Consider the following 26,522-nt stretch of genomic DNA (forward strand, 5'->3'; position numbering starts at 1 on the left):
GACCGACAGTCCTTCGGAGCCTCTTGGTGAAGACAGCAGACGTCTCTTCCTTCTCTTTAGGCATGGGGTTGGAGCTCGTGTTCTCCACAGTCCCCTTCAGGTGGAGCAATCCAAGCGGGTCCAGTAAGGGCTGTACCGTCCTCCAAAGCCTCAAGCCAGAGATTCCCTTGCACCTCCCCCATCCTCCCCCCTCCCCGCTTCCATCAGTCTATGGATGATCTTTCCTCCATCACCGGTCTCCTCCTCACCCTCTTCTATCCTGGTCCAGCTCATCACCCCTCACCCATCACCGCAGACTCCCTGGCCTCATTTTTGCCCCTTCCAATCCATCCTCCACTCATCCTTAGGTCCCAGGGTGATCTGTCTGAAATAGAAAACTGACCATCTCAGCCCCCATTTCAAACTGGCTCTGGTCCCCAAAAACCCTCCATTTCTGGCCTGGCTCTCAGGCCCTCTCAGCCCAGCTGGTCTCATCTCCCACTCCCTGCCCCGGCCCCTGCAGGGTGCCATGCCCTCCCAGTCACCAGGGCACGTCCTCTGTGTGGTCCCAGCGCACGGCTCATCTCTCTGGCCGTCCACCCACCTACCCCACGGGCCTGGCCATGCACCAAGCAGGCATCTGAAATGCTCGCTGAGGAGCAAAATCTTGAGAATGTCACCACCATCCGTGCAATTGCTATGGCTTCCCCAGAGTCCCACCAAGTCCGGGCTTTCTGGAAGCTCCACTTTGAGTGACAGGCCTGAGGGTCTCACCCTGGGGGCCACACTGTGGAGACAGCGCCTCTTTTCATTTGACCTCTTGTTGCTGGGCCTCCGTGCCACAGCCCTTGGAGAGCCCTCGGAGATGGCCATCATCTTTTCCACCATTCTCCCATGAATCCACTTTAACCTGGGAACACCTTAGGAACAGTGTCTGACTGCCATCCTCAGAGTGGGCACAGACCTTCTCCCACTTTCTCATGCTCTGGGTACCTGGTTCAGCCTTCAGTGCCTCTTGCTTACTCCTGGGCCCAGATTCCTGCCTTGAGCTCTCAGCAGGTAAAGTGGCCTCCAAGGTGGCCGACTGTGTCAGGAGGGAGAGGCAGGAGGGCTGAAGAATGGCAGACCCCGTGTTCAAGTCTCAACTCCACCCCTGAGGCCACTGAACCCTTCCACTGAGGGAGCAAGGATGAAGCCTCAGGCTTGGGGGTGATGTCTGGGGCTCAGCCGTCTTGCCACTGGGGAGACTCCCGCTGCCGGAGAGGCAGAAGGCAGCCAAACAGAGCTCTCACCAGCCCCCTGTCCTCTGCCCAGCCTGAGCCTCACCCCCACACCCCCCGAGGGGGATGGGGGCTTGCACTTGGCCTGGCATAGACCCCAAACCACCAGGGGGCACGGGCAAGAGCACGGAGCAGCTCCAGCCGCAAGGATGGAGATGCCAGAAGCTGAGGTACAGGGTGTTCTGAGCACCAGCCTTGTACTCCCTCACCGTGGTGGCAGCAGGAGTGCTGCTCGGTCGCTTCCTGGTCATTTGGTGAGTCGGGACTGGGTAACTCAAGCAGAAAAGCTCTGGGAGCCCCCCAGGGGCGCTGGTGCCCCTCATACGGGGAAGGGCTTGCAGGTGCTGCAGTAGCAGTCCCAGGAGGATTAACTGTCTGGGGCTCTGAAATGCACATCATGGATGCAAGCCCTGCAATGGCGCTCCTGAGCAGAGGGACCATGGGTCCATGGCCCCAGGCGGGGAGGCAGAGTTTGGACTTGGGGAGGGGGAGGGCGCTTTGGTGCAGCAGGAACAAGATCCTTCTCAGACGGACCACTGCCTGAGGGCTGGGGTGCTGGGACCTCGAGCAGGCTGTGTCTCCAGGTGGGAGCCACAGCTGGACCTCCACCTGCAAGGAGGCAAGGGGTTGGGGTGGGGGGTGGGAGGACCCTCTAGGCCACTTGCAAGTTTGAATCTAGGTCAAAGGCGAGAAGCCTAGCCTCTTCCACTGCCCAATCCCCCAGTGGGCTCATGTGGAAAAATCCTGTCCACACTGCCAGGACCTCAATGACGAACCCAAGGACACAGTTACTCTCTCCTCGCCAGGGTCCAGCTCCTCACGCTGGCATTCAAGGCCCCCATACCTGGCCTCGCTCCCATCCTTCACTGTGTCCCAGGCTGAGCCCTCCTTTCTCATCTTTCCTCTACCCTCCCCCACCCCTCATTCTTGCCCCCGAAGCCTCTGCTCAGTTATCCCTCCCCCCTACCTCTCTCACAGCTCCGTCAAAGCCCCCTCCCCAATCCCTGTGGGCCTCTTGGGTCCAGCGCTTTATCTCTGCACCTCATTCAGGGACTGCCGGTTGTCTCCTGGTTTCACTCGCCCAGCGGGGAGCCGGGTCCCCTAAGACCTGGGTGGGGGCCGGGCAGGTGCCAGGCCATGGTGGGCTCAACAGGGGGCTCGTGTGTGGCTCTCCCTCCTCCCCGGCAGGCCCAGGAGGAGCCGTGCCTGAGGCCAAGGCAGGAGAAAGGACGACAGGAGAGCCAGGTGCAGTCCCTAAAACAGGCTCTTTAATAACATTTTGTCTTCACTGAAGAGCTTCGCTTTTCCCACCCAGCGCCGGGCGGGGGCCGGCAGGGTCCGCGGGACGGACGGCCACGTGGGCCATCGCCCCGCGGCCGGGCGGGTCCGGGTGGCCCCAGGGTCTTGGCGCCGCCCGCGGCCGCCTAGTAGAAGGAGTATTGGTTCTCGACGGCGCGCGTGCGGCCCCGGGCGCCCTCTCCCGGCCCGGCCTCTGGGGGCTCGTCGGCGCCCCCGCCCGCCGCCTCCAGCAGGCGCTCGGCGCTGTTGCTGCGGCTGCGCGCGCTCAGCGGGCCCTCGGCGGGGCGCGAGGCGCCGGGCACAGACGCCGCCGAGGACGACGAGGCGGATGAGGACGAGGCGCCGCCGGCCTCCGAGGGCGAGGCGGGCGGGCAGGCGGCCGCGGCGAGGCTGGAGAAGTAGTGCTGGCCGGCCGGCTCGCTCCAGCAGGCGTGGGGCGCGGGCGCGGCGCTGGGCGAGGGCCCCGGGTCTGCAACGGGAGACCGCGGGCCGTCAGCTCCAAGCCTGGGCCGTGGCCCGCCCTCCCGCCCGCCAGTCCCGGCGTGCAGACAGGGGCCAGAGCCCCGGAGGAACGCGGTGGCCTGGCATCACACAGTCTCCAACCCGGGGAGCACCCGAATTCAGCGCGCCGGGTTCCAGCCCACCTCCCCGATAACTAAAGTCATGGGTACAGGCGGCAGCGCGCACACACAAACGGCGCTCCACCCGCATGTGCCGGGCACCCTCTCTCACGCCTCCAAGGCTTCCTTCCTTCAACAGCTCAGCGCTGGGCCCCACCTGTGCAGGGATCTAAGGGACTCCACCCCCTTCCGCCCGCCAGGAATTCCTCAGGACACGGATCCCTCGGGGCTGCGGCTCTCCCGCCAATCCTGATGGCCGGGTTGCTTACAACTTGCCTGAGACCGGGTGCTCATCCCACCGGGTCTAGCAGGGTGGCAGCCTGAGGGTGACGCCCTCCCCCACTGCCCACCTGTCTGTTTGCACGGGCCAGGTAGGGGCGTCTTACCAGGTGGGGGGCCCTGGGCCCGCACATAGCTGCGAAGGGTGATGTCTGCAGAGCCCCCGGACTCCAGCGGGATGGGGTGGGTGTGGAAGTGGCGGAGCATGTCGAGCACAGACTGGAACCACAGGTGCTGCACATGGCACTGCCCGTGGCCGTTCAAGGACAGGCGCAGGTGCTGTGGGCACAGATGGGTGTGGTCAGTGTGGGGTTGGGGGTCCTGGACTGGCCCCATGCTTGGCAGGTGCCTTGGAAGGTCACGGGGAGGACCAGGTCTCGTAGAGGCCACAGGGGTGGTATCAGAGTGGGGGCCCCTCACACATGAGCCCATCTTAGGGGGGGGTCATGCCTGTGGCGGGGATGGGGAATGAGGGCCACAGAGCCAGGCTGGGACTGGAGGCAGCATGCATCTGTCCGTATGCTGGGAGCACCCACATCAGGCCCTTCACACACCCCCTCCATCCCTAGTCTCCAAAAGCCCTAGAAGGTAGAGATTACAGCCTCCATATTAGAGATGGGGAAACCCAGGCACAGGGAGGGAGAGACTCGCCCACAGCCGCAGAGCACAGAGCTAGGAAGAGAACTCGTGTTTGGGTGACCCTCCCACCCCAGCAGCTAGGGGTCTGCCCACTGGCCCCGTACAGGCAAAGCCCAGCAGGCTGGAAACAACCCCCAGGGTGGCTGGGGAGGAATGGCTGCAGATGCTACTCAACTGTGCTGCAGCGGTGGGGGGGGCGCGGAGCACGGAGGAGCAGTGCCCACCTGGGCCAGGCGCCTCGGGGAGAGGAGGGGCCACAGGCCTGTGGTCTCTATTGGTGAGCCACAGGTCTCTGGCTTCAGCCCTTTTTTGCTCCATGTGTATCTCACAAGGGGAAGAGTGGCCGTCTCTGGGGTGTGTGTGGCAAGAGGGGTGATGACAGGAGGGTGCATGGGACGGGGGAGCTGGCCTCCTAGTACAGGAGAGAGAAGCCCTGGGGAGGAGGGGAGCGTTCCCATGAGTGAGTGCTGCCGCTCGGCAGGGCCAGAAGTTGCCAGAAGAGTGTGGGCCAACCCGGGGAGCACTCATGGCAGCCCAGGGCAGGGGCTCAGCCCAAGAGGAACAGCATAGTGGGGTCACACCACAGCCTCAAGTTGGGGTGGGGCCTCTGGGGACAGAGACCCAGGGCAGAGCTGGGCCCCAGGGAGCGTGTGCCTCTCAGTCTTTGGAAAAACATTCCGGACATTTATTATCTGAAGGTGAAAAGTGAGGCCTCGGAAGGCAGAGGTCTTCCTTCCCGGGAGGTGTATGAGTAGGAAGCTGCTCTATCCCGCCACTAACTTCTCCAGCTCTGCACAGGACTCTGGACAGACACGGTGCTCTGAGAGGCACCAGCTGTGGTGAGTACAAAGTTCAGGGCTGGGTTTTGCCCTGGAAAGAGCGGAGCCTCCCGCTCTGTCTCCCTTACCAAACATCCTGACACCAGCCCCCGACCCCACCCGCCTGCCCCATGCCCCACGGTGGGCTGGGCACCGTCCGAGCCTCTGGCTTGGGCATGCATCAGATCCGGGCCCTCCCAGGAGGCTGCCTCGGGGCCGTGCTGGCTAAGAAGTAAACTCCGGGTCAGGCTGCCAGGGACGGTGTTAAGCGCCTGGTTGTCAGAGGAACTGGTGAGGGAAGCTGCTTTCCAAGGAGGCGTCCCCAGGGAAGCGCTGCCCATGGGGCCAGGGGAGGGCCTGAGCCGGGCCAGCCGGGGGCTGGGACACTGGCTACCCGTGCAGGCCTGGAGCAGGAGTCCTAGGGTGCCCCCTCCTCCAGCAAGGACTGACGGGAACTGTGTCCTGGGAGGAGCCAGGGCTGGGTCTGTTTCCTTAGCGGAAACTCGGGATGGGGGGGGGGAGGGGAGTTTGAGGTTCCTGCCCACTCTGTCACACTGAAACCCCCCACGGTCACTGGACTTTCTGTCATGTTTTCCTTTGTGCCTTAGGTCTTTATTAGCACGCAGTGCCCTTCCTTGAGAGCCCGCCTTCCGGGTTCACAGTCATGCCTTTGCCCTGCCCTGTCTGGACCACCCTTCCACTTGTCTTCACCTCAAGGATTCTCTGTCCATTGCACGTCTCAGGTCAAGGTCCTCTCCTACTCTGGCTGGTGGGGTCAGGAGCCTCCTCTGGCCCCCCCTTCTCTGCAGCCCTTCTGCCCGGCCCAGCTCCTCCTCTTCTGCCTGGCTCTCGAGGGCCCACTGTGTGTGGTTCCCTTCCACAGCCCCTGGCCTGGCATGAGCACAGGCCTGGCCCGGAGCTGGGGACCAGGAGGGGCTGGTGAAATGTGCTGGGCAGGGGAGAAGAGGGGCTGTTGGGTGGGTGGAGCATTGGTTGACCCCAGCCCTGTACTGAGGTGGCTCTCGGTGGAGACCCTCAGAAGCCCTAGTGCTACGCGATCCCCCATGCACAGGGTCAAAGTGAAACCCTCAGAAGGGCCCAGCCTCCTGGGGGCTCAGCCACCAGCAGGTGATTTCCCCATCGGATAATGGCGAAGCCATGTCTGAGGCAGACTGTAGCCCCACAGAGAGGTGCAGGAGGGATGCGAGTGATTCGGAGCGTGGCCAGGGGTGGGCCTGGCCTGTGGGAAGCCACGCCACCCCTACACCCACGGAGCCTGTTCCTGGGCGCCGGTGCAGCCTCAGGACCAGGGCCACCTCAGCTCCCCTCCCCCTGGGCTGGACACTTCCCCCCCTGTGCCCCCCGCCTTCCCTGACTTACCTTGGCCTTGCCCTGGAAGTTGAAGGTCAGCACGTACTCCCCAGGCCGAGTCTCACTCTGGCGGATCACGAAGAGGCCGTGGCTCCGGGGCCCGCCTGCCAGAACCAGCTGAGCTGCCTTGACCCGTGACAGTGTCCCGTGGAACCAGGGGTAGTCAGAGAGCTCCAGCTCGGGCTCAGCCTCGGGCTCCGGCTCTGCTCCGTCCTCCACTGCAGAGGGATGACAGTGTGAGAGGCGTGGGGGAGAGAGCGGGCACGTAAACGAGAAAAGGGATGCATCATCTTGTTGGGTTTTTGCATGTAAGATGCTGCTGAATAATTTAGAACGAGGCAGGGAGCTGACCCACCCACTAAACATATGAGGTAAACTGAGGCACAGAGAGGAGAAAATGATAGAATAAGAGAATGTAGATTTAAACTACAGACTGGTTTAGCAAATAGCTTAATGATAAGAATGTATCAAATGATGGAATGGGTGCCATTTGTCTCAAGGATAGACCATTAATAGCAATTGGCGGGACTTCCCTGGTGGCACAGTGGTTAAGAATCCGCCTGCCAATGCAGGAGACACAGGTTCGAGCCCTGGTCCGGGAAGATCCCACATGCCGCGGAGCAACTAAGCCCGTGCGCCACAACTACTGAGCCTGCGCTCTAGAGCCCGTGAGCCACAACTACTGAGCCCACGTGCCACAACTACTGAAGCCCACGCGCCTAGAGCCTGTGCTCTGCAACAAGAGAAGCCACCGCAATGAAGAGTAGCCCCCGCTTGCTGCAACTAAAGAAAGCCCGCACGCAGCAACAAAGACCCAACACAGCCAAAAATAAATAAATTAATTAATTTAAAAAAATAGCAATTGGCAAATGGTTTCTGTTCTCACATAACATACATTAAATGTTCTTGCACCTCCTGAACCAGTAACAAAACTCCTCAATACCCCAGCTGTATCTGCTTGTATGTATAACATCAGAATATGCTTATTTCACAATCATCGTGCAGTTTTCTCTGGTTTGGTGGGATCACTCAGTTTCCTGGGGTCACTCTCTAAGTCGGCAACAAACCTGGGAACAAATCAAGTGTCTTTGTCCCCAAGCCCTCGTTACAACCCTTTGCACCCCTTTCTGTGAGCGTTTTCTACTGAAACCAGGGCCCGTGGGAGGGGTCACATTCCCGGACTAGCCTGCAAAAGCCAGAACAACCGAGTAGCTGTGCAAAGGACCCGGTGGGATGAAATGTCACAGCTTCTGAGGCTCAGGAAGGGCTTGGGAGAGGCCTGGGGGTGCCTGTGGCCTGGGGCGGGGGCGCAGGGAGGGGCAGCAGGAAGAGTGCAGCCCCACTGCACCTGTGTTATTGCTGTCACTGCCGCTGCCACCTGGGGACTCCAGGGTCTCCAGGAAGGTCTCCAGCGGGACATGGACCAGGGACTCCCCGACGGCATCTCGAGCTCGGCTGTGTGGGGCCGTCACCACGGCTGCCGTTGTCTCTAGGGGCCGGGGCAGGTCCGCTGCTGGAGAAATGGCAGGTGAGAAGCACGTCTGTCTGTCTGACCATCTCTGAGCGACCGCCCCCTCCGACCCTGCCCTCCACTACTCCAGCCAGCTCTGTCCCCACCTACCATCTGTTAGGAGCTCACAGCTGCAAGAGGCCACACGGCTGGCCAGACAGCTTCCCCGGGCACAGGGGAGATCGGCATCTTCCTCGCTGTCCCTGCGAAGGCAAGAAAGCGCAACCACGTCCTGCCATGGGGCTCGGACCACGGGCTGCTCGTGGAGCCAGGCAGTGGCAGACAGTCCCACGGCCAGCATCAGCCCTGTCCCTCTGCCTTCATGTCCCTCTGTCACACCCTCAGCTTGCTCTGTGGCCACCATGTGAGTGACCGCGCCATATGGAGACGTCTCCTGGTGGGTGCAGCTCTCCTGGAGGTCACATGGCCCCTGCCCCCTAACCCATGACAGGCTGCCCTCCTCCTAGGATCCCACGGAGGCCCTCTTTGCAGAGCACAGGCCCTAGGCGCTCAGGCTTCAGTAGTTGTGGCACGTGGGCTCAGTAGCTGTAGCTTGTGGGCTCTAGAGCGCAGGCTCAGTAGTTGTGGTGCACAGGCTTAGTTGCTCTGCGGCATGTGGGATTTTCCCGGACCAGGGATCGAACCCGTGTCCCCCTGCACTGGCAGGTGGATTCTTAACCACTGCGCCACCAGGGAAGCAGGGCGTGGTGGTGGGCGGGGCCGGGGCCAGCTCCCTTCCCTGCCCTGGGCCTTTGTCTCCCCATCTGTGCCAGCTCTAAAGTACCGCAAAGTGAGGTTCACCTTCACGGGGGCTGGGGAAAGAGTCTGCGGAGCCGCTGGCTGGGAGGGTGGCAGGGGAGGGATTACAGCCACTTTGGGATGGGGGTGGCAGGGTGGGGGGAGCCTGGGAGGCGCTCAGGACTTTTAATTGTGCTTCCTTAAACGAAGCTGTTAATTAGAAGGCAGCAGCCCCTCCCCCGGGGCTTGGCTCACCCCAGTAGCCAGAGCTGCTGCCAAATGCTCAGCCGGCTGGCCTGCCTGCCCCTCCTCCTGGCCTCGGGATCTCTCCCGCATGGCGCAGCCAGCCTCCCTGCTGTTCTTCCTGCACACAGCTGACCGTAGCTGCCCTCTGCTTATTACCAGCCATGGCTCCCCACTGCCCCGACCTACCAGCTTCCGGGGCTCTCATAGAAGTCTCCTCCTCATCGGCTCTAATTCCAGTCACCCGAGGGCCCCGACATTCCCTGCGAGTCCCAGGTCCTCACACACCTCCACAGCCTTTGCTGGGCTGTTCTCTCTGCCCTCCTCCCTGCCGCCCCCAGCCCCCTCTGCCAGGCTCAGGCCTGCCCTTTCTTTAAGCCGCAGAGAAGGGGGGCACCTCTACCAGTACAGCTTCTCGGAGCCCCAGGACTGGACTAGGGGCCTCCCGGTTGGTCCCCCACCCCTGGCACTTTGGGCTCAGCCCATCACTACCCCTCTCCTAGTGGTTTCAGCCTCCCCTGGAGTGAGAACAAGACTTGATTCAACTTCCCTCCAGGTCCCCAGACCCTGAACCTACAGAGCCTGCTGGGAATGGGGGTGTGGGTGATCTGGCCAGCACCCACCTGGATTGGACTGCAATGAGAAAATCCCATGTGTCAAGCTCAGCTCCTGCCCTCACCAGGAAGCTGCTCCCTGTGAAGGCTGGACCAAGGGCACAGCCGAGCTCGGCCCCCCCACCCTGTCTTCCCATCCTAGGAGCACTTGGGCACTCACCCAGGGTCCACACAGCCCTGGATGTCAGCTACCCACGAGTGCTTCTGCAGGGAGTCGATGGTCTCCAGGATGTACTCTGCTCCGTTCTCCACCTGGGGAGGGGGTGGCGAGAGTCCAGATCACAGCACCCTCAGCAGGAGGCTCCAGAGCCCAGGACAAATGGCTCATCCCACCCCTCCCCCTTGGGGGCTCACTGGTGAGGGCAGCAGGGAAGACAATGGGGTCCTGGGGTGGAGCCCACACTCTCAGCAGCCCCTTCCTCCTGGGCGCACCCCTGGGGATCATGGAGATGATGTCCAGCCCTGCTGAGCTCAGGTCCTCAGGCCCTGGCGATGCAGCCCTGCAGGAGGCCATGCTGGCTGGGTAAGGGATGGGGAGGTGGCGTGGAAGGGCATCACAACCCTCAAGTCTGTGAGGGGCCGGCTGGCCCAGCACTGAGTTGAGGGCCCACACGCCTTTGCACCTGGAACTCCGCCTCTGTGGCCACACCCCTGGGATAAGAAGCCTCCAGAAGGGAAACAAGGAGGAGAAAGCCGGGCCCAGAGTGTGACCCTGCACACACATTGTCTGATGAACCCTGCCCAACAGCCCCGTGAGGGAGGTGATGCTTTCCCCATTGTACAGATGGGAAGACTGAGGTTCAGAGAGGTCAGGTAACTCGCTCAAAGTCACACTAGCGCTCGGTGGAGGTGTTGGGACCCGAACCCAGGTCTCTAAGGCCAAGGCCTGGGCTCTGAGCTTCTTGTCGCGTGTCTCAGTAAAGAGCAGTTGGACTCCCAGCATCTCAGAGCTGAGACGGTCCTTGGAACTGCCTTCATCCCCTCTCTGAATGGATGGGGAAACTGAGGCCCGGAGTGGGCCGGCAGGTGAGCCCCTTGGCCTCAGGGCTCCTGAGCGTAATAAGAGACACAGAGGCCACCCAGCTGTCAGGGGCGAGGCTCTGACCTGTCTCATCCAGCAGAGTGCCAGGCAGGGAGGGGCCGTGTCCTCAGTCCCTCGCCTGGGGTGACTCAGGGTACGGGGTTGGCAAATGTTTGCTAAATGAATAAGAGAGTTCATGACTAAACAAACAGGGACAGTAAAAACATAAACCCAACCGGGAGCCTGGAGAGGAGGTGGGGGGGCCTCCATGCAGCTTCGGGTGGGTGGAACCAGGCTTCCTTGGGGACTTGGCTTCACAAACATCCTCTAATCCTCCAAGGAGGCACGGGGCCACAGCCCTGGCAGCCTGGAGCCATGTCCTCAGCAACCCAAGCAGGCCACCCCAGTGATGTGGAGCCTGGGAAAAAGAGGAGCCGCCCCCAGACTCACTGGGGTGCCTCCCTGCCCACCCTCAGGGCCTTTGTGCCCTCTGTGGGACCAGGCAGGTTCCCACACTCCAGTGCTGGTGACAGGAGCATTTGCATAACTGCTGCAGGCTGGCTACCAGTTCCTGCCTGTGGGGTGGGTGCGTGCTGACTCCAGTGGGGGAAGGGAAGGGAGGAAGTGAAACTCAGGACCTTCACCCAGGCGCAGGAGGAAATGGGAACGGGGCCGCACACGGTGGACTTGGACGACACCTGGGGCATTTGGCTTTGGAGCCCAGGCCAGGATTCACATTCTAGCTCTGTGCTTGACATCTGCGTAGGATCCTGGGACCCCCCCCAACCAGGGCTCCCTCCCCCTGCCCTGCTGCTGGTCCTTTACCCTCACCTCCCCCGACACTGCCCTCGAGCTCTGCCACCCATGAGGGATCTGTGGGGCCCAAGGTGGGGCTCACCTTGAGCACGAACGTGTTGTCCTTCTCCGGCATCTCCAGGGGCATGGTGGTGCGGACCTCAATGATGGCCGACAGAGGGATGCTGACTTTGGGCCTGGAGGCCTGGGAGGCCAGAGGAAAGGGCAGTGAGACAGTGCCCCCAGGGCCTCCTGAAGCCCTCTTCCCCCTCCCCCCTCCCAGAGGTCAGAGCAGCCCTCAGCTTAGGATGTCAGGCAGCCCTGGCACAGAGGTGTCCCAATCCCCATTTCACAGATGGGTAAGTTGAGGGAGTTCCTTGGAAACAGAGGGACCTCCCCATATAGTCATACAGCAAGTCAGGGACAGAGCTGGGACTGACGTGAGTCTCCCACGTCTGAGCCCTGAGGGGGTGAACTCTGCCCCAGCTGCCCTTCCACCCAGCGCACCTACCGGATCTGTGGTTTTCACATTTTTCACCTTGACCCATAGTAAGAAATACATTTGACATTGTGACCCAGTACACACACACAGGTAAAAATCTCTCTGAAACACATGTTTCAGCAGACAATATTTACCCTGACTGTGTGATGGAGTGTGATATTTTCTATTCTATTCTAGTTCATTTAAAAAAAATGCTCATCTCCCCTTTCAGACTAGATTTTCCACAGCACAGGTCTGGAGCCTCAACTCAGAACAGGACTCCTGGAGCCAGGCAGGCCGTGTCTTTAGGTGGAGGAAAAGGGACCAGTGTGGGATTTAACCAAGGTGAGCTGGCAGGACTCCTGGGGACAGCCACTCTGTGCCTGGACCCCCCACTCTGCCCCCAAAGCTCCTGGCCCTGGCCTGAAGGCCCCCCGAGGCTGCCTTGAGACTGAGATTCCTGGCAGGGCTTGGGCTTTGGGACAGGGGCTTTCTTAGGAGGAAAGGGAAGGGCCACACGTTGGGTGGGCAGGCGGATGGGAATTCCTGGCAGCACTGGCTGCCATCCAGCAGAGCAGGGCTGTGCTTGGGGCGGTGACCGCGAGGCTTGGCTGACCATGGCAGGCCATCAAGCCAGCCAGCGGGGCAGGGGCCGCGGTCCTGGAGTGGGTGGAGCTGACAGGTCTGCAGTGAAGGCTGGTCTGGGAACTATCGCTGGGCTCCCGCTGGCCAGAGGCGGTGATTCCTCTGCCTGGCACTTGAGGCCCGTCTGTCCTGGCCTAGCTGCCTTTCACCCGGCTCCAGCTCACTGTTACCACTTCCCTGGACGGAGCCATCAGGCTGTTTCATGACCCCAGACCTTGGCTCACTCAGCTTGAGTCTCCAGAAATGCCTGTCCCAGGGCCCTGCCACCTGGTGAACACTTATGAAGCTTCTCCTCCTTGTGGCCCCCAGAGCATCCTGTGCTCACCCCATTGAGGTTTATTTTACCATCCAGTCTAGCAAATATCACTTGCCTGGTGGTTCCCTAATGGCAGGGGGCCAGCATCATTGCTCCCTGGGTCCCAGGGCTGGCTGGCCTAGGGCTATAAGGGGACCTGGGGTCCAGGAGACTTTTCCTGCAGGGTGAGGGAGGGGGCAGGATGCTGGAAGCCTGACACACGGGGCTGTATGAAAGAGCAGTCTGAGGGTCCCAGAAACAGCCCCTAAGCCTGCAGACCCCAAGCCCCGGTCTGCTCCAAGGGTGCAGCTAGGCCTCCAGGGGCAAGAGGAGGAAGAAATCTGGACTGTGGGTGGGTGAACAGGACTCAAAGGCAGGGGGAGTGTCAGCAGGGGCTCCCCGTGGGGCTCATACACCCTGGAGCCAAACATATTTGGGAAACCGGACCTGAGCCCTCACCAGGCATGCTTCCCACCTGGCTCACTCCTGAATTCACAAACATTTGTATGAAGAAAGGAGGGTCTGAGGCCAGATCTGGGATAGGAAGCCACCTGCCTTTCTCAGAGGTTGGGAAAGTGACCCCTCAGGAAGCCTGCCCTCTGCCAGCGGCGAATGGTGGGCTGCAGGGGGTGGACTACGGCAGAGGGCACCGGCTGCTGTGTCCCCTCCCTCGAGGGCAGCAGACATGCTATTTACAGCCGGGCAGCTGTGGTTGCCACTCAGGGCCCAGAGGCGTTGAAGCCCTGCCCTGTGGGTGACCCTGGGCAAGCCCCACCCCACTTCCCACCCTTCACTGGGCCTCGGTCTCCCTGTCTGACAAACGGTGGAGTTGGGCTTAGTGGTCTATGATTCTCTCAGGGACCTAAAGGTGGGGGCCTGGGCAGGTAAAAAGTCCTTGGTGAGTCTGGGCATCCTGGGACTTGGGGAGAAAGCTCTTCAGAGAGTCAGTGTGTCCCTGGGAAATCACCTCTCATGCGGCTCATGGGCACCCAGCCTTGGGGAGCCCACACCCTGCACCTCCAGGGGAGAAAGGCAAGGAGGAGCATCCAGAGTCCCGACAGACGGGGAGATGGAGAAAGAGGCGAGACGCAGGGTGGCTAAAGACAGCGGGCATAGAATGGGCCCGGAGGTGGGTGAGGGCCCTGGGTCGTTCTTGGGGCTGCCGCACCAGCACAACCTCCCACCTTTCCAAGCCTCCCAGTGCACAAGGAGCTCCCACCTCCACGCTCCTTTCATTCCCGGGACCACCAGGGTGATGGGTATAATTAGCTCAGCTCTGCCTCCCGCGAGCTGTGTGACTGGGCAGGCCACAGCCCCCCACTTCGTTCGTCTTCTCTTCTGTGACCTGGGGACCACGCTGCCCACCTTGCCGGGGCACCTGGGAGGATGACGGCTCTCAGAAAGCGGGCACTATTGTTGGAGTTATTCCCTCTTTCCAAACAAGGCAGATTTGCTCCCCTGGAGGAGACCCAAAGCTGCCCTCAGGGCTCTGATGTTGAGCCCCCAAGAGAGGGGAGGGCACAGTGCACTCAAGTGAGCGGCCATGCTGGTGACAGCTAGGAGAAGCTTAGCTTTTGAAATCTGGGCCGGAAAGGGGCCACCTGGGCAGGGGCTGGGCTGGAGCGTGGCAGCCAAGCTAGGGACAAGAAGATTTCCCCTGAGCCAGATGCAGACCTCCGGCAGGCCCTCTGTGAGTGTGCCAATGTCATTGCCTGCTTTCCTCTCTGGGGAGGCTCCAGCCACCCAGGGGTCCCAGGTGAGGAAGAGGAGTTCAGGCAGCCAGGCTCTCCAATACCTCCAGGAACAGTACCCAGAACCCCTTCTGTAGCCAGAGGGCCCTTCTGACACCTCACAGGCAGAAAAAGAGGGCCTGAGGGGTGACCTGTCCCAGAGGCAGAGGGGGGGGCCCCTGGCACCCCAGGTTCCTGACCCTGAATACTCCACCCCGCTGATCAGATCAGGCAGTGCGGTCCCCGAAGCCAGCCCCTCCACGGTCCCCCCAGGTGTTGGTGGGCACTCGCCTTGGGTGGCACGAAGAACTCTAGGCGGAAGCGCTCGCCTGCCACGGCCCTGCGCAGGAGCAGGCGACACTTCTGCCACTGGGCGGCGCCCCCGGGGCCCGCGGCCGCGTCGTCGGCCACCATGAAGCGCAGCGCGCCCTCTCGCTGGATGTCCACCAGCTCCACCTTGGCCGCCAGCGTCCGCGACAGCCGCAGGCGCCGCGTCCACTTGTCGCGCGGCTCGGCTGGGGGCTCGGCGGCCCGCGGGGCGGCGTCGGGCTCGGGCGATGAGCGCCGGTGCCACATGTCTCGCACGCCGTCCACCACGCACAGGCTCATATTGCGCAGCGAGAAGCCCTTGCGGACGCGGGCCTTGGCCGCCGCGTGCGCCGACACGTCCTCGGAGCTCCGCGAGTGGCCGTAGGGCGCGGCTTTGAGCGCCGGGGGCCCCGAGGGCTCGGGCTCCATGGCGTCTGGGGGCTCGGCCGCTCCCCGGGGCGCCGGCCCGGCCACCAGCACGCGGCGCACCTCCTCGCTGAACACGTCCAGGAAGTTGGCGGCGAAGTGGCGGGAGAAGGAGGCCCCGGCGTCGGGCGTGTCGTAGGCCGGGTTGTCCCGCAGGAAACGGCAGAACTTGTGGGCGAAATCCACGGCGGCCGCCTGCGCGTGCAGTTCGCAGAACTGCCGCCAGTCCGGGACCGGAACCGGAACCGGGACCGGGGCGGCGGCGGCACCATTCATGGCTCCCGTCCCATGGCAGCCCCCGGAGGCTGCAGGCGAGAGGAGCGAGTGAGTGAATTCCTGACCCATGTCCAGAGCGCCCACCTGCCCCACTCCCCCAGGGCTGTGTGCAGCATTTCAGAGCAGCTTCAATGTGTGAGGCGGACAACCAGGCAGGGGGGACACGTGTCTGCAAGAGGGGCACTCTCCTTCAAACAGCAGTCTCAGGGAACCCCAAGGTCATTCCTGGGCTTGGCGAGGGAGGCTGGGATGACAGACGCCTTCAAGTGGGGTCCCCAATGAGCCTCCCAAGTGACCTCGCTTCCCTGAGTACCCTCTTCTGAGGGTCCCCAAAGTTTGGTGGACAGAAAGAAGTCATGCGCAATCCTCTTGGCTCTACCTTTGAAGTATACCAAGAACCCCACCCCTCCGCTGCTCCCCGCCATCCGTATTGCTGTCCTGGCACCCACGCAACCCTTTCTCCTGCCTGCAGTATTTTAGCAGCCTCTTCATTGGTCCCCCGGAACCTGACCTCACCCCCTATAGCCTGTTCTCCACCCAGGAACCCAGTCATTTCTAAAACATAAGACAGATCAGGCCCTCCGCTGCTCAGAATCCTGCAATGGTTTCCCACCCCACTCAGTGTAGAAGCCAAAGTCCTACCCATGGCCCCTGAGGCCTCACGTGATCTGCCTCCATTTGACGCTCTGAGCTTATCTCCCGCCACTCTTCTTGCCCACTCTGCTCTGGTCACACCTGAGTCCCACCCCAGGGCCTTTGCACTTGCGATTTTCTCTTGTACTTGCCTGGAATGTCCTTTCCCCCCCACCCCCTCACGTTTTTCAGGTTTCTGTTCAAATACCATCTTGTCCGATAGCTCTCCTTGCCCACCGCTCTATTTAGAGTAAGAAATTCTCCACCCAGCACTGGTGTCTCCGTGCCCTTTGCCTGCTTACTTTTCTCCACAGTGCTTATCCCCATCTAACATTCTGCTTATGCACTCGCTTGGTCTTGTTCCACCCCTCCTGGACCGCCCCCGGCCCAGCACCACACCCTCCCCGGAGAATGCCAGCTCCACAAGGCAGCGGTTTTGACAGTCTCATATGTGGCTGTGTCCCCACTGCTGGGCACATGGCAGGCACTCAGTAAACACTGAATGAATGAATGAACAAATGAATGTGTTCAGCACACCAGGCATGTCACAGCTGTCACTGCCCAAACCGTCACATGGGGCCTGAGAACACACAGCTTGTTAGTGACAGACCAGGGATTCTCACGCTGACTCTGAGACTTTGGAGGTCACCTCCCAGTGTGGATCTAGTATGACCAGTTTTTCATACTGGCATTGAAGGCGCTGCCTCTTCAGACTTCTTTCCCTCACCGTGGACTGACTGCCTGCTCTACTTGTGTTCCCACCTCCTGGAATCCTGTTCCCTCCAGAGCTCCCATCCAAATCGGACCTTCCTGAAGAGGCCCTGATCGGGGAATCCCACCTTCCTCCTCCTATCCCTAGGTCCCTCCACGCTTCCTCACTCCGGATCGCCAAAATGCATGGTGTGTGTCTAGTCATCTGGGGGCCTTGCCTCCTCATCCCCCATCACTTCTGGGGGCACAGGCCCAGCCATTCTGTTTATGCATCTCCTCCCCAACAGGCCAGGGTGAAAATTACTGGTGGAGAAGAAGTGGGGTGATGTGGTCCTGCCCTGCCTTAGGGAGCCCCTGTCTGAGGGGGCCGGCCAGTGTTAGGGGAACTGAGACAGGGGGTCATGCCCTCGCCTGCCTTTCCAGGATCCCCACAATTCCCAGCGTGGCCCTTCCCTCACAGCTCCTGGGAGCACCATCTCCTCTCTCCTCTGGGATCCAAACTCTGTAATTAATCGCCGGGTAAAAATAGCTGCCCCACTTCTGTGAGATCATCTGCGGGGCCTCTGGGTCATAGGGCACCGTGGGAATTCCCTCTCACCTTGGGGCAACCTCGGCCATCGATCTGCAGTCAATAACCACAGGACAGCCCCAGGGAGGAAACAGGCCACTTGATGAGGCCACTTAGCACGGAGGACAGTTTTCCTTCCAAACCAGCAGGTCTCCTCAGAGACTCTCACCCCAGCACTGGGGAGAGGGGGAGAGAGTAGCAGGGAGTTCGGAGGGCTTCCTGGAGGAGGTGGGGCTTGCATTGGGCTTCATGCTGGCAGAGAGGATGAAGAGTGACTTCACTGCAGTCATGAGCAGTAACTTGGAGGCAGACTTTTCAGGACATGCGGGAGGGGCTGGGGGAGGACAGGGGCTGAGGCACCCATGAATATGGCTCATGCTGGGCCTTTCTCCTGCTCTGCACTTCCTTCTCATCTGGCTAACTCCTCCTTATCCTTCAAGAATGAATCCAGGGGCCACATCCTCCAGGAAGCCTTCCCTGACTCCCCTGCCTCCCCAGCCCAGGCGACAGGTGTTTCCTCTGAGCTCCCACAGTCCCTGCCTGTGCATCCCTCTAGCGAGGCGCCCACTGCAGGGTGCCCCAGGTATCTGTTTCCATGTCTGTCTCCCACCTGGCACAGGCACTCCTTGGGGGCAGAAGGCAGGCCTGAGTCATATGCCCGGAATGGGGGTGGAGGCAGGAATGCACCTGCCACCATCACCAAGGCCTTGGCCTGACCTGTGGAGAGTGGGCGTTTCTGAGGGTGGGGCGGGGACAAGGCCCTGCAGCTGAGCTTGTGAAGCCCCGTACCTGGGCTCCAAGCCCATCCATTTACCCAGCAGGGCAGTGCTCCCCATAGGGGCCATCTCTCTCCCTCCTGAGACAGACCACCAGGAGGGTCAGACTAGATGACAGGGCAGCCTGGGAAGGGCTAGCACTGGAGCCAGCAGCAAAGTGTGGATGCCCCACTTGCCATAATTTTGCCCTCCATGGGGCAGGTGGGGGCAGGGAGGAAGTCGGTCCCAGTGCCACATCCTCAAGCATCAATCCCCGTCCCTCCCACCCTTCCTGCTGGCTGAGAATATTCTTGGCAAGGAGAATGGGCAGAGTGGAGGGACAGGACCCAGGGGAGAGGCTTTCACGGGGTGAGGGGGCGGGGGGAGGGTCCCATCTAGGCCTCACTGGAGGCAGGGGTGGAACTCAGAGAGGAATCTGCCAAGGGTAGGGGGCACATGTCCTAGGCAGGCACTGGCCTGGGAAGCACTGAGGTTGGGCCTGCCTTGACCTCCCCCCTCCCCTGTCCTGACCGCTTGCTGACTGGCCAGGAGCCTATGGGCCTGATGCCCAGCACATCAGCCCTCACTGTCCCCTGGGTCCAGCTGGGGCTACACAGAAGTGGCAGGGGTTGTACAGCCAGGGGTAGAAGTCACAAGCAGCCGGGCCAGCCCAGGAGCCCCAGCCCTAGTTACAGACTGAGGCCCAGGCATGGCTCTCTGTGAAGGGGAGGCCGCAAGCCAAGAGGAAGACGGCTCAGCCCCAGCAGGGCACGGGTGTGCTGTCCCCAACTGCCCGTGGGCCAGAACTGGGGAGGAGACCGAGTGCAGGGACTCTGCTGACCTGGGCTCCAGGCCTGACCCCACTGCTTTCTGGGTGAAGGACGTTGACCTCAACTCCAGCCTCTGGGCCTCAGTTTCCTCACTTTAAAAATGAGGATGAGGGAATTCCCTGGCGGTCCAGTGGTTAGGAGTCCGCGCTTCCACTGAAGGGAGCACAGGTTCGATCCCTGGTCAGGGAACTAAGATCCCGCAAGCTGCGTGGCATGGTGAAGAAAAAAAAAAAATGAGGATGAGGGGCCGCCCCTCCCTGGAAGGACAGCACAGGAAGTGGTCTCTGCTGTGTTATAATCCATGTGTACCTGTGGGCAGGACTAGGGCTCTCCAAACCTTTGGGTGGAGCCAGGAGGTATCTCTAGGGACCAGTCAGTGTGACACCCAATCAATCATTCTGCAGGTGACCACAGACCCAGATGCGGGAAAAGCAGAGCCTCAAGGGAAGGGGAACCCAGAGGTACTAGAAGCAGGGTGGACGAACTCACCGGGCTCCTACTGTCTGGCCTGTCCGGGAAGGTTTATGGACTGACTCCAGCAGGCCCTGGGCTCTCCCTCCTCCAGGGGCTCCTTGGGAAGCCCCACCTGAGTCTCTGCCTGTGTCACTCCCCAGCCGGCTGGAACTTTCTCCCTCACTCCGCTGACGAGTCACATTCTGCCCCACCTTTAGGCTATGTACAACACTCTCCACTTCCAGGAAGCCTTCCCCCTACACTGGCCCTTCCATCCTGAGCTCCCATGGCCCCGTGGTCCTTGGCCCTCCTGCTTCCATGGGCCGGGTCCCAGCTCCCCCTCCTCTGGCCCCAGGGAGCCAGAAGAAACCTGTCGAGTCAGTGCGGGACAGCAATGGACTGGCCGGTGGGAGATGGGGGCTCTGTCTCGGGCCAGGCCCTATGTCTCCCGAGGCCTCGGCTCCCCATCCATAACATGGGGGGCTGGGGCAGTGGCCTCCAGGGGCCCCTGTCATGGCCCTTGGACACTGAAGACTGGGGCCCTACAGTCCCTCCAGGGGTGGGACCAGAGGCAGGCAGGAGGTTGCCTCTCACATTCACGGGCTTCTTCTATGAGGGACTCCGGTGGAGACAAAGGGAGCCCCACCCCCATTCCGCCTGGCCTGGGGATCAGGTGGTTGGCCCCCCAGCGGCCCTGGGTGGGCAAACCACCCTCCCCGATCCATCACCCTGGGGTTCTTCCAGGCTCAGCTGGGCTGTCTGGCTTCTCCTCCTGGAGCTATGTTTTTTGTTCCCATCTTGCCAGGGCCAGAGGGCGATGGGATGGGGCTTCAGGGAGGCAGGGCAGGGGGTGGGATGGGGAGGGGAAGCATAGTCCAGTCCCTGCCTGTTGCCTTTCCAAGCCACGGACTCTCCTAACCCCTCCGCCAAGAACCAGACGGGAGAATCCCCCAACCCCCACCCGGTTAGACGCCTGGGAGAGGGGGCGGCTGGCCTTCCGGTGGTAAAAATAGCACTGACAATTGGAAAAGAGGAAAAAAGCCAGCCATCAGCCCCCAGTGGCACGCAGTTCCGGACCCCATGGCCAGGTCATTCCTTAAAATATTAATGAGGCGGCCTAGCCACCCCGCTAATGGGCCGGTGACCAATCGATCCAGCGCACAGTGGGCAGCGGCCTGGAGGGGTGGGGGGGCACCGGCGCGGTCCAGGCCCACACCTGCGGGGGAGGGGGGAGTGTTCCGGGAGCCCCAGCTGGAGCTGGCCTCCCTACCACAGGAGACAGCCAGCCCCAGGGGAGGGAAGGAGGCCCTGCAGAGCACACCAGCCGCCCAGCAACCTGAAAGGCTGCCCTCTGGGTGGGGGGCAAGGCCTGGGCGGCATCGTCCTCTGTGCTGTGCTCCGGGCTGGGCCAGACAGTGCTCCCCACCCTCTCCCCTGCCCTACCGCGGACCACTCACCATGGGGAAACCGAGGCCTCTTCTTGGGGTCTCCCCAACACAAGGAGAGGAGACAAGGCCTCCCTTGGCTCTACCCTGCCCTCCAGGAAGCTGGCCCCTACCACGCTCACCGATGTCCTGTCCTCCAGGCTTCTCAGGACCACCGGCCCGGCCCAGCCCAGCCGACCGCGCACTTTACCACCAAGCCTCCTCCCAGCTGCCCTCCTGGCCTCTGTGGGACCGTATCCCCCGATCGCCCCTCTGCACCCCGCCCCCTGCAGCACACAGACAACCTTCGGGCCCGCGACGGAGGCAGAGTACCCAGGGCTCAGTCTGTTTCGCTGTTGGTACTTGGGCGTTGGTTCTTAAGTCTACTCCCTATCCCACCCCCCCCTCAGAAAGTGTCCCCACAGGACAGGCTCTGAACCAAGGCCTCCTGCAAGAAGGACGTGCGGCTGGAATTCCCCGACCTTCTCCACCCAGAATATCTGTGCTCGACCCATGACCCCGGCAGGAGGCAGGAGTGGGCATGATTTCTGGTCTTACTACTCTCTAACTGGCTGGGTCTTTGCTGCAGAGTGGGGAGGGTGCTCTGATTAGCGACAGGGACAGGTGTGGATTAAGAACCCTTGGGACTCTGCCCCTGTTTGTGGGGGTCGGGGTGGGGGGAGGGAGGGGCGGCGCGGGACTCAGCTGGCCCTGGCTTTTCTGAGTATCAGTTTCCATAGCTGTAAAGTGGGACCATCCTGCTCGCCCACGCAGACCTGCCTGCTTCGTGGTCCAAGGCCTGCGCTGAGGAGCATCGCTGGGAGGTGGCTGCTGAAAGCTGGCGGGGCAGCTCTGTGCCCTCACGCCTTCCACGCAACTGCCAGCCTTTGCCACCATGGGAGTGGGGAAGCCCTTCTGCTGAGCCCCCCGAGCTTTCACTGATGCCCCCGAGCTTGACAAGCCCCTCTGGCTCTGGGACCTGCAGACCCCTGGTCCAAGGGGGCCCCACAGCTGCATCCGACAGCTGCTTCCGTCACCGGGGCCCCGTGGCCGGGGCGTCTCCCCTCCTCCACATCTGACATCTGACACATGGGACAGTGGAGTGGTTAAAAGCCTGAGATCTGGAGCCAGACCGGCTGGCTTTGAATCCCAGCTCCTCTGCTTCCTAGCCGTGTGACTCAGCCTCCTGGGGCCTCAGTTTCCTCATCTGTTAAAACAGAGGGTAAAAGGGCACTGACCTCAAAGGGCTGTCATGAGGATTAAATAAGTAATTTGTTTAAAAATCAAAGATCCTCTGCTTCTACTTCCTAAATGTCTTGTATTCATTCCCTCTTTTCCTCCCACTCCTCTGGGCAGAGGACTCCTCCCAAACCTCCTTGTTTCTCACGATCCCCCCCCAACCCCTGACAAATCCAGGCTCCACAGTGTGGCCAAGGTCATCTTTCTAGGACTCACATCCAATTGGGCTATGCCCCTGTTTAAAACCCTTCTCCCCTCACATCTTCCCTGCCAGGAAGTGAGGATTCTCCCGTCATACAGTTGAGGAAATGAGGTTCTGCCGAGGGAGGTGACCGGCCCATCATTCACTGGATTTGTACTGAACTCCCACCATGTGTCAGGAGCCATGCTGGTGGGTCCAGGGCCACAGATTGGTGAGGGGGGAGTGTGAAGCCAAGTTCAGGTCTGTCCCTTTCTGTAGCACACGCTACTCCCAGCAGGGCTTTGTCCCTGGGGAGCCCTCACTCTGAGGGCACAGTAGGGGGACCCAGGCCCTGCCTGGGGAAAGGAGATGGCCATCCTCAGAGGAGAGGGTGCTCTGACAGGCTGGAGGGCAGGGGAATCCAGGGCTGGGCCCTGCAGGAAGTCGACATCAGATGAGCAGGGAGTGGGCCCCAGGACAATAAGCTATGCCGGGGCCTGGGGGCTCAGGAGGGAAGCCTATCCTCCTTCAGGAGCACCTGGTGCTGGACAGCTCCTGGACGGGCTCTGTAGGTGGAGAGCAGGCTGGGCTGGCTCTAGCTGCACTGGCCCTGCCATCCTGGCATTGCAGAGCAGACACACCAACCCCTCTCCATCCTTGGCCTGAGCCTCGCAGTCTCTCCCTCTCTCCCAGTGTCATGGATCTCACCTAGGCCCCGATTCATAACCCTCCCAGACCTCCCTGGGCCATGGCCCAGCCCCCCAAATCTGCCGGACATCCCCTTCAACCACTTAGCCCACCAGTCTGCCTTCTGGCTTTTTCCACGATACACATACCAGCGACTCCTAACTGAGACCTCCAGTGCCTCCCCTCGGTTCTGAGTATCCCAGAACTCTGGGTACTGCGGATGCTTATAAAGCTTCCCCAGGCCTTTTCCCAAACAACTGAACTCCCAGTCTGGCTGATCTCCAGGCACCTCAAACTCACCACATCCAAGTTTTAATACATCCTCTTCCTCCAACCCCTGCTTGTCCACTGCTCGGAGTCTCAACATGTAGCCCAGCATTGCCCCACCTGCTCCTCTGCCCCAGTAGCTGGCAGGCCCCTGAGCCCAAGGGGGCCCCGGGAACGCCCCCCTTTGTCCTGTCCCGGCCTCCACTCTGTCCCCCCTGCCCCTCGTCCCTCTACAACACCACATGGCTTGTGGCCTGTCTTCTCTACCAAACCGTGAGCCCCCAGCTGGGTGTTATACCCGCCCCCAGGTGGGCCCTAGACACAGAGGGTCGGAAGTATCTGGAGAATGGAGCCCAAACCCTGCTTCACCCAGAGGAGCCAAAAGATGCTGTACTCCCACACACTGCTCTGCCCAAACAGGTGTGGGCCGTGACCTCCTCTAGATGTTGAAGAGTCACCCCTGCTCTCCCCTGGGACAGAGCACGGCCATAAAAACAGACCCACCCAGGTGAGTGGGGAAGAGAAACCTCCCCAGTTTCCAAAGCTGCCGCCGCCCCTCCAGCCCCACGTGGACAGTGAGAGAGCAGGAAGCGAGGCAGGCTCTAAGACTGGACCCGAATGGCATGGGGACAGCTGCCAGGAGGCCCAATATACCTAAACTCCCAATTTCCTACGACCCAGAATAGACGGGCAGTGCAGGAGGTAGAAACCAGATTCTTGTCAGAGAGAAGTGGTTTAGAAGCCTGGCTTGTTGGTTGAGTGACTTTGGGCAAGTCATTTCACTTCCCTGAATCTGTTTCCTTCTCTGCAAAATGGGGATAATAATAGAACCAAACCCCCAGGGTTGTTGTGAAGATTACATGAGAAACGCCACAGAGGCCCTTAGCCTGGCACGAGTCAGCTTGAAACCAAATGCTCAGCCCTGGGGGTCCAGGCTCCACCTGAGTGGGGGTCCCACCTCCCAGGGAAGCTCACCCTTGGGTGTGTGCAGGGGTTCTCCCTGGGAGACCCACAAAGTAGGGAGGAGGGGTCTAGAAATTTTAGACAGAGTTTTCACAGTAAGGGTAAGAAGAAAAGCATATGCATTAACACTTGACTCCTCAGAACCATTCAGTTATCCTGCATCAGGATCTCCTGCCCATCATCATTCACGCCCTCTAGAGGGGGAGAGGAGGCAGTCTGTGGGAAACTGTCTCTGAGAACCCCATAAACGCCCTGAACCTTGCCACTGCCCCCACGGCCAGACCTCCTCCAAAGTTCTTAGAGCTGAAGGGTTCTAGGTCACTCCCAGCCGATGGCCTCCTGGATGGAGCAGGGAGGCCAGAATGGAAGAGATTTGTTCAAAGTGGGGGGCAGGGTTGGGGGGTGGTTCAGATCACACCCCCCAACAGAGGCAGCCAAAGTCTCTTAGGGTAACCATCCCCTGGCTCCTCCGTTCTCTTAGGGGTGCCCATTCACCCCATGGTCAGCGACCTGTGTTGGAGGGGGCAACTCTTGCTGGTCACCCAGCTAGGAGGTAGGCAGCACCATTCCCATTTTACAGGGTAGATAATGGAGGCTCAAAGGGCAGACGTAGGGTTCAATCCAGGTTTGACTCCCAGCCCTGAGGCTCTCCCCTGCACCAACTGGCCTATCCTTGTCCACGGTCACTCCTGGGGCTGTCCAGTCAGCCCTGCGCGGCTCTTGAGGAGTCCCAGTCATTGCAGACTTCTCCCCCTGAAGACCTCACTTCGTGGGCTGCTGGGGTCCCTGCCTCTGCCCGGTCTTGGCCCGCTGGTTTGGCGCGGTGCCTGGCCCCGCGCTGCCCGCAGGTTCATCAATGGCTGAGGCCGAAGGGACTGAATGGAGGGCATGAACCCGCCCCTTCTTAAAGGCGCCGGCCTCTCCGGCACCCTCAGCGATCCTCCCCCCTATCGAGGGCTGCAGGAGAGTTCCCGGGGTGGGCGGGTCGAGAATGGAGACCGTGAGAAAGAAGGCCTGGGCCAAATGGAGGGCGTGCCGGCCCAGCGACTGTGGTCTGGATAGGGTCCCTCCCGTGGCCGGCACCCTCCTTCCAGCTTGGCCCTCCCCCCGCCCCCGCACCCTAGGGAAGAGACCCCAGCGCTCCACACCCCCCCAGCCCCCAGCCAGAGACCCCTCCTCCAGGGGGGCCCGCTGCGCTCGCCCCACCAAGGGGTCTGGGCCCTGGGAAGGGGCCTGGGCGCAGCTGCTCCGGAGGCGGCTCGGCCCCTCCTGCCACTCCCGCCCGGCCCGGGATGGGGGTCGGAGAGCCGATCCCCGCCGGGGGCGCGTCTCCTCCGTCGCGCTCCCTCCCACCCGCGCACACAAAGACAACACGCGCGGACCGGGGCGCGTGCGGCCGCGCTCCCCGGAGCAGCAGTGCGCACACACACGCGCGCCCTCAGGGACGGAGGGAGTCCGGGGTGATGGACGGGGGGACGAGGGAACTGAGGACAAGCAGGCCATACCTACAGGCGCGCAGCTGTGGCCGGGAGGGCCGGGGCGCCGGAGGAGCGCTGCCCGGACCGCGGCCGGCCTCCCGGGGCCCGGAGGCTCATGGCCAGCGGCGGGTTCGGGGTCCCTCCGGGAGGGAGCTGGCGTTGGCGGCGGCTCCTCCCTCCGTCGTCCACAACCTCGAAGGCTCGTGCGCTCCTCAGTGGCCCAGCGCGGCCCCGGCTCTGCTCTCTCGGCGGCCGAGCCCCGCGCGCTCCGAGCCCAGCCCCGCGCAGCGCGCGCCCCGCCCGCTCCCCCTCCTACCCTCTGCCCGTGCGGCGCGCGCCTTCCCGGCCCCGCCCCCGCCTCGGGCTCGGCCCCCTCGCCCCTCGCAGGTTCCGCCCCCGCCGCGCCCCCCGCCCTCCGCACGAGCCTGTTCGGCGCCCGCCGCTGCTGCTCGCTGCCTCCGGGTGGCGGCGGTGGCGGCGGCTGGGCTGCCGAGCCTTGGGGCCCAGAGGGGTTAGGAGCTGGCTTGCAGCCGCTGCATTTGGGGCGAGAGTCCGCGGCTGCTGGGTCTCGCGGAGCAGGCTCCAAGCCAGGCTCCGGAATCCCCGCCGTGCAGAGGCGTCCCCCGGAGCCGGGGGTGGTGGCCCCGGGAGCGTGGCGGGTGGAGGCCGGGCGGGTGGCCTGAGTAGTAGGGTAGTGGGGTGTGTGGGGCGTGGGCGCCCGACGGGGGCCCCGGACCCTCCGGCGTGGGGACAGTGGGCGTCTCGAGAAAGCCCAGATGTCGCAACGGGAGAAATCAACGTCTGGTTCCCATAAATCCCAAGGGCGAGCGCCACGCCCCCTCCCCCCAGCGCTCCGGTGCAGGAAATAGCCCCGGGGCTACAGGGCAGGGAAGACCCGAGAACGGGTCCCACCTCCCCACCTTCACAGTGATGGGGACACTGACGCCACCCGGGGAGGTCTTCAG

The 26,522-nt window shown here is 61.9% G+C and overlaps 1 protein-coding gene across 2 annotated transcripts; it reads right to left on the minus strand.

Annotated features, from left to right (window-relative positions):
• Nucleotides 1–2,529: 2,529 nt before the first annotated feature.
• Nucleotides 2,530–25,667, minus strand: SH2B2 (SH2B adaptor protein 2). 2 transcript variants are annotated; one of them, XM_059896818.1, is made up of 9 exons: nt 25,589–25,667; nt 14,649–15,397; nt 11,310–11,411; nt 9,551–9,642; nt 7,907–7,998; nt 7,634–7,798; nt 6,295–6,503; nt 3,565–3,736; nt 2,530–3,027 (listed from the first exon to the last, which is right to left on the minus strand). In XM_059896818.1, exons 2-9 carry the CDS (start codon nt 15,366–15,368, stop codon nt 2,684–2,686), a joined length of 1,896 nt encoding a protein of 631 aa, XP_059752801.1. In that variant the 5' UTR covers nt 15,369–15,397; nt 25,589–25,667; the 3' UTR covers nt 2,530–2,683. The 2 variants fall into 2 exon arrangements, with proteins under 2 accessions (XP_059752801.1, XP_059752802.1); XM_059896819.1 differs by having other exon boundaries at nt 7,634–7,795; nt 25,585–25,667.
• Between the last annotated feature and the right edge of the window lie 855 nt (nt 25,668–26,522).

The sequence above is a fragment of the Balaenoptera ricei genome, chromosome 15, assembly GCF_028023285.1.
Source record: "Balaenoptera ricei isolate mBalRic1 chromosome 15, mBalRic1.hap2, whole genome shotgun sequence".
Lineage (NCBI taxonomy): Eukaryota > Metazoa > Chordata > Mammalia > Artiodactyla > Balaenopteridae > Balaenoptera > Balaenoptera ricei.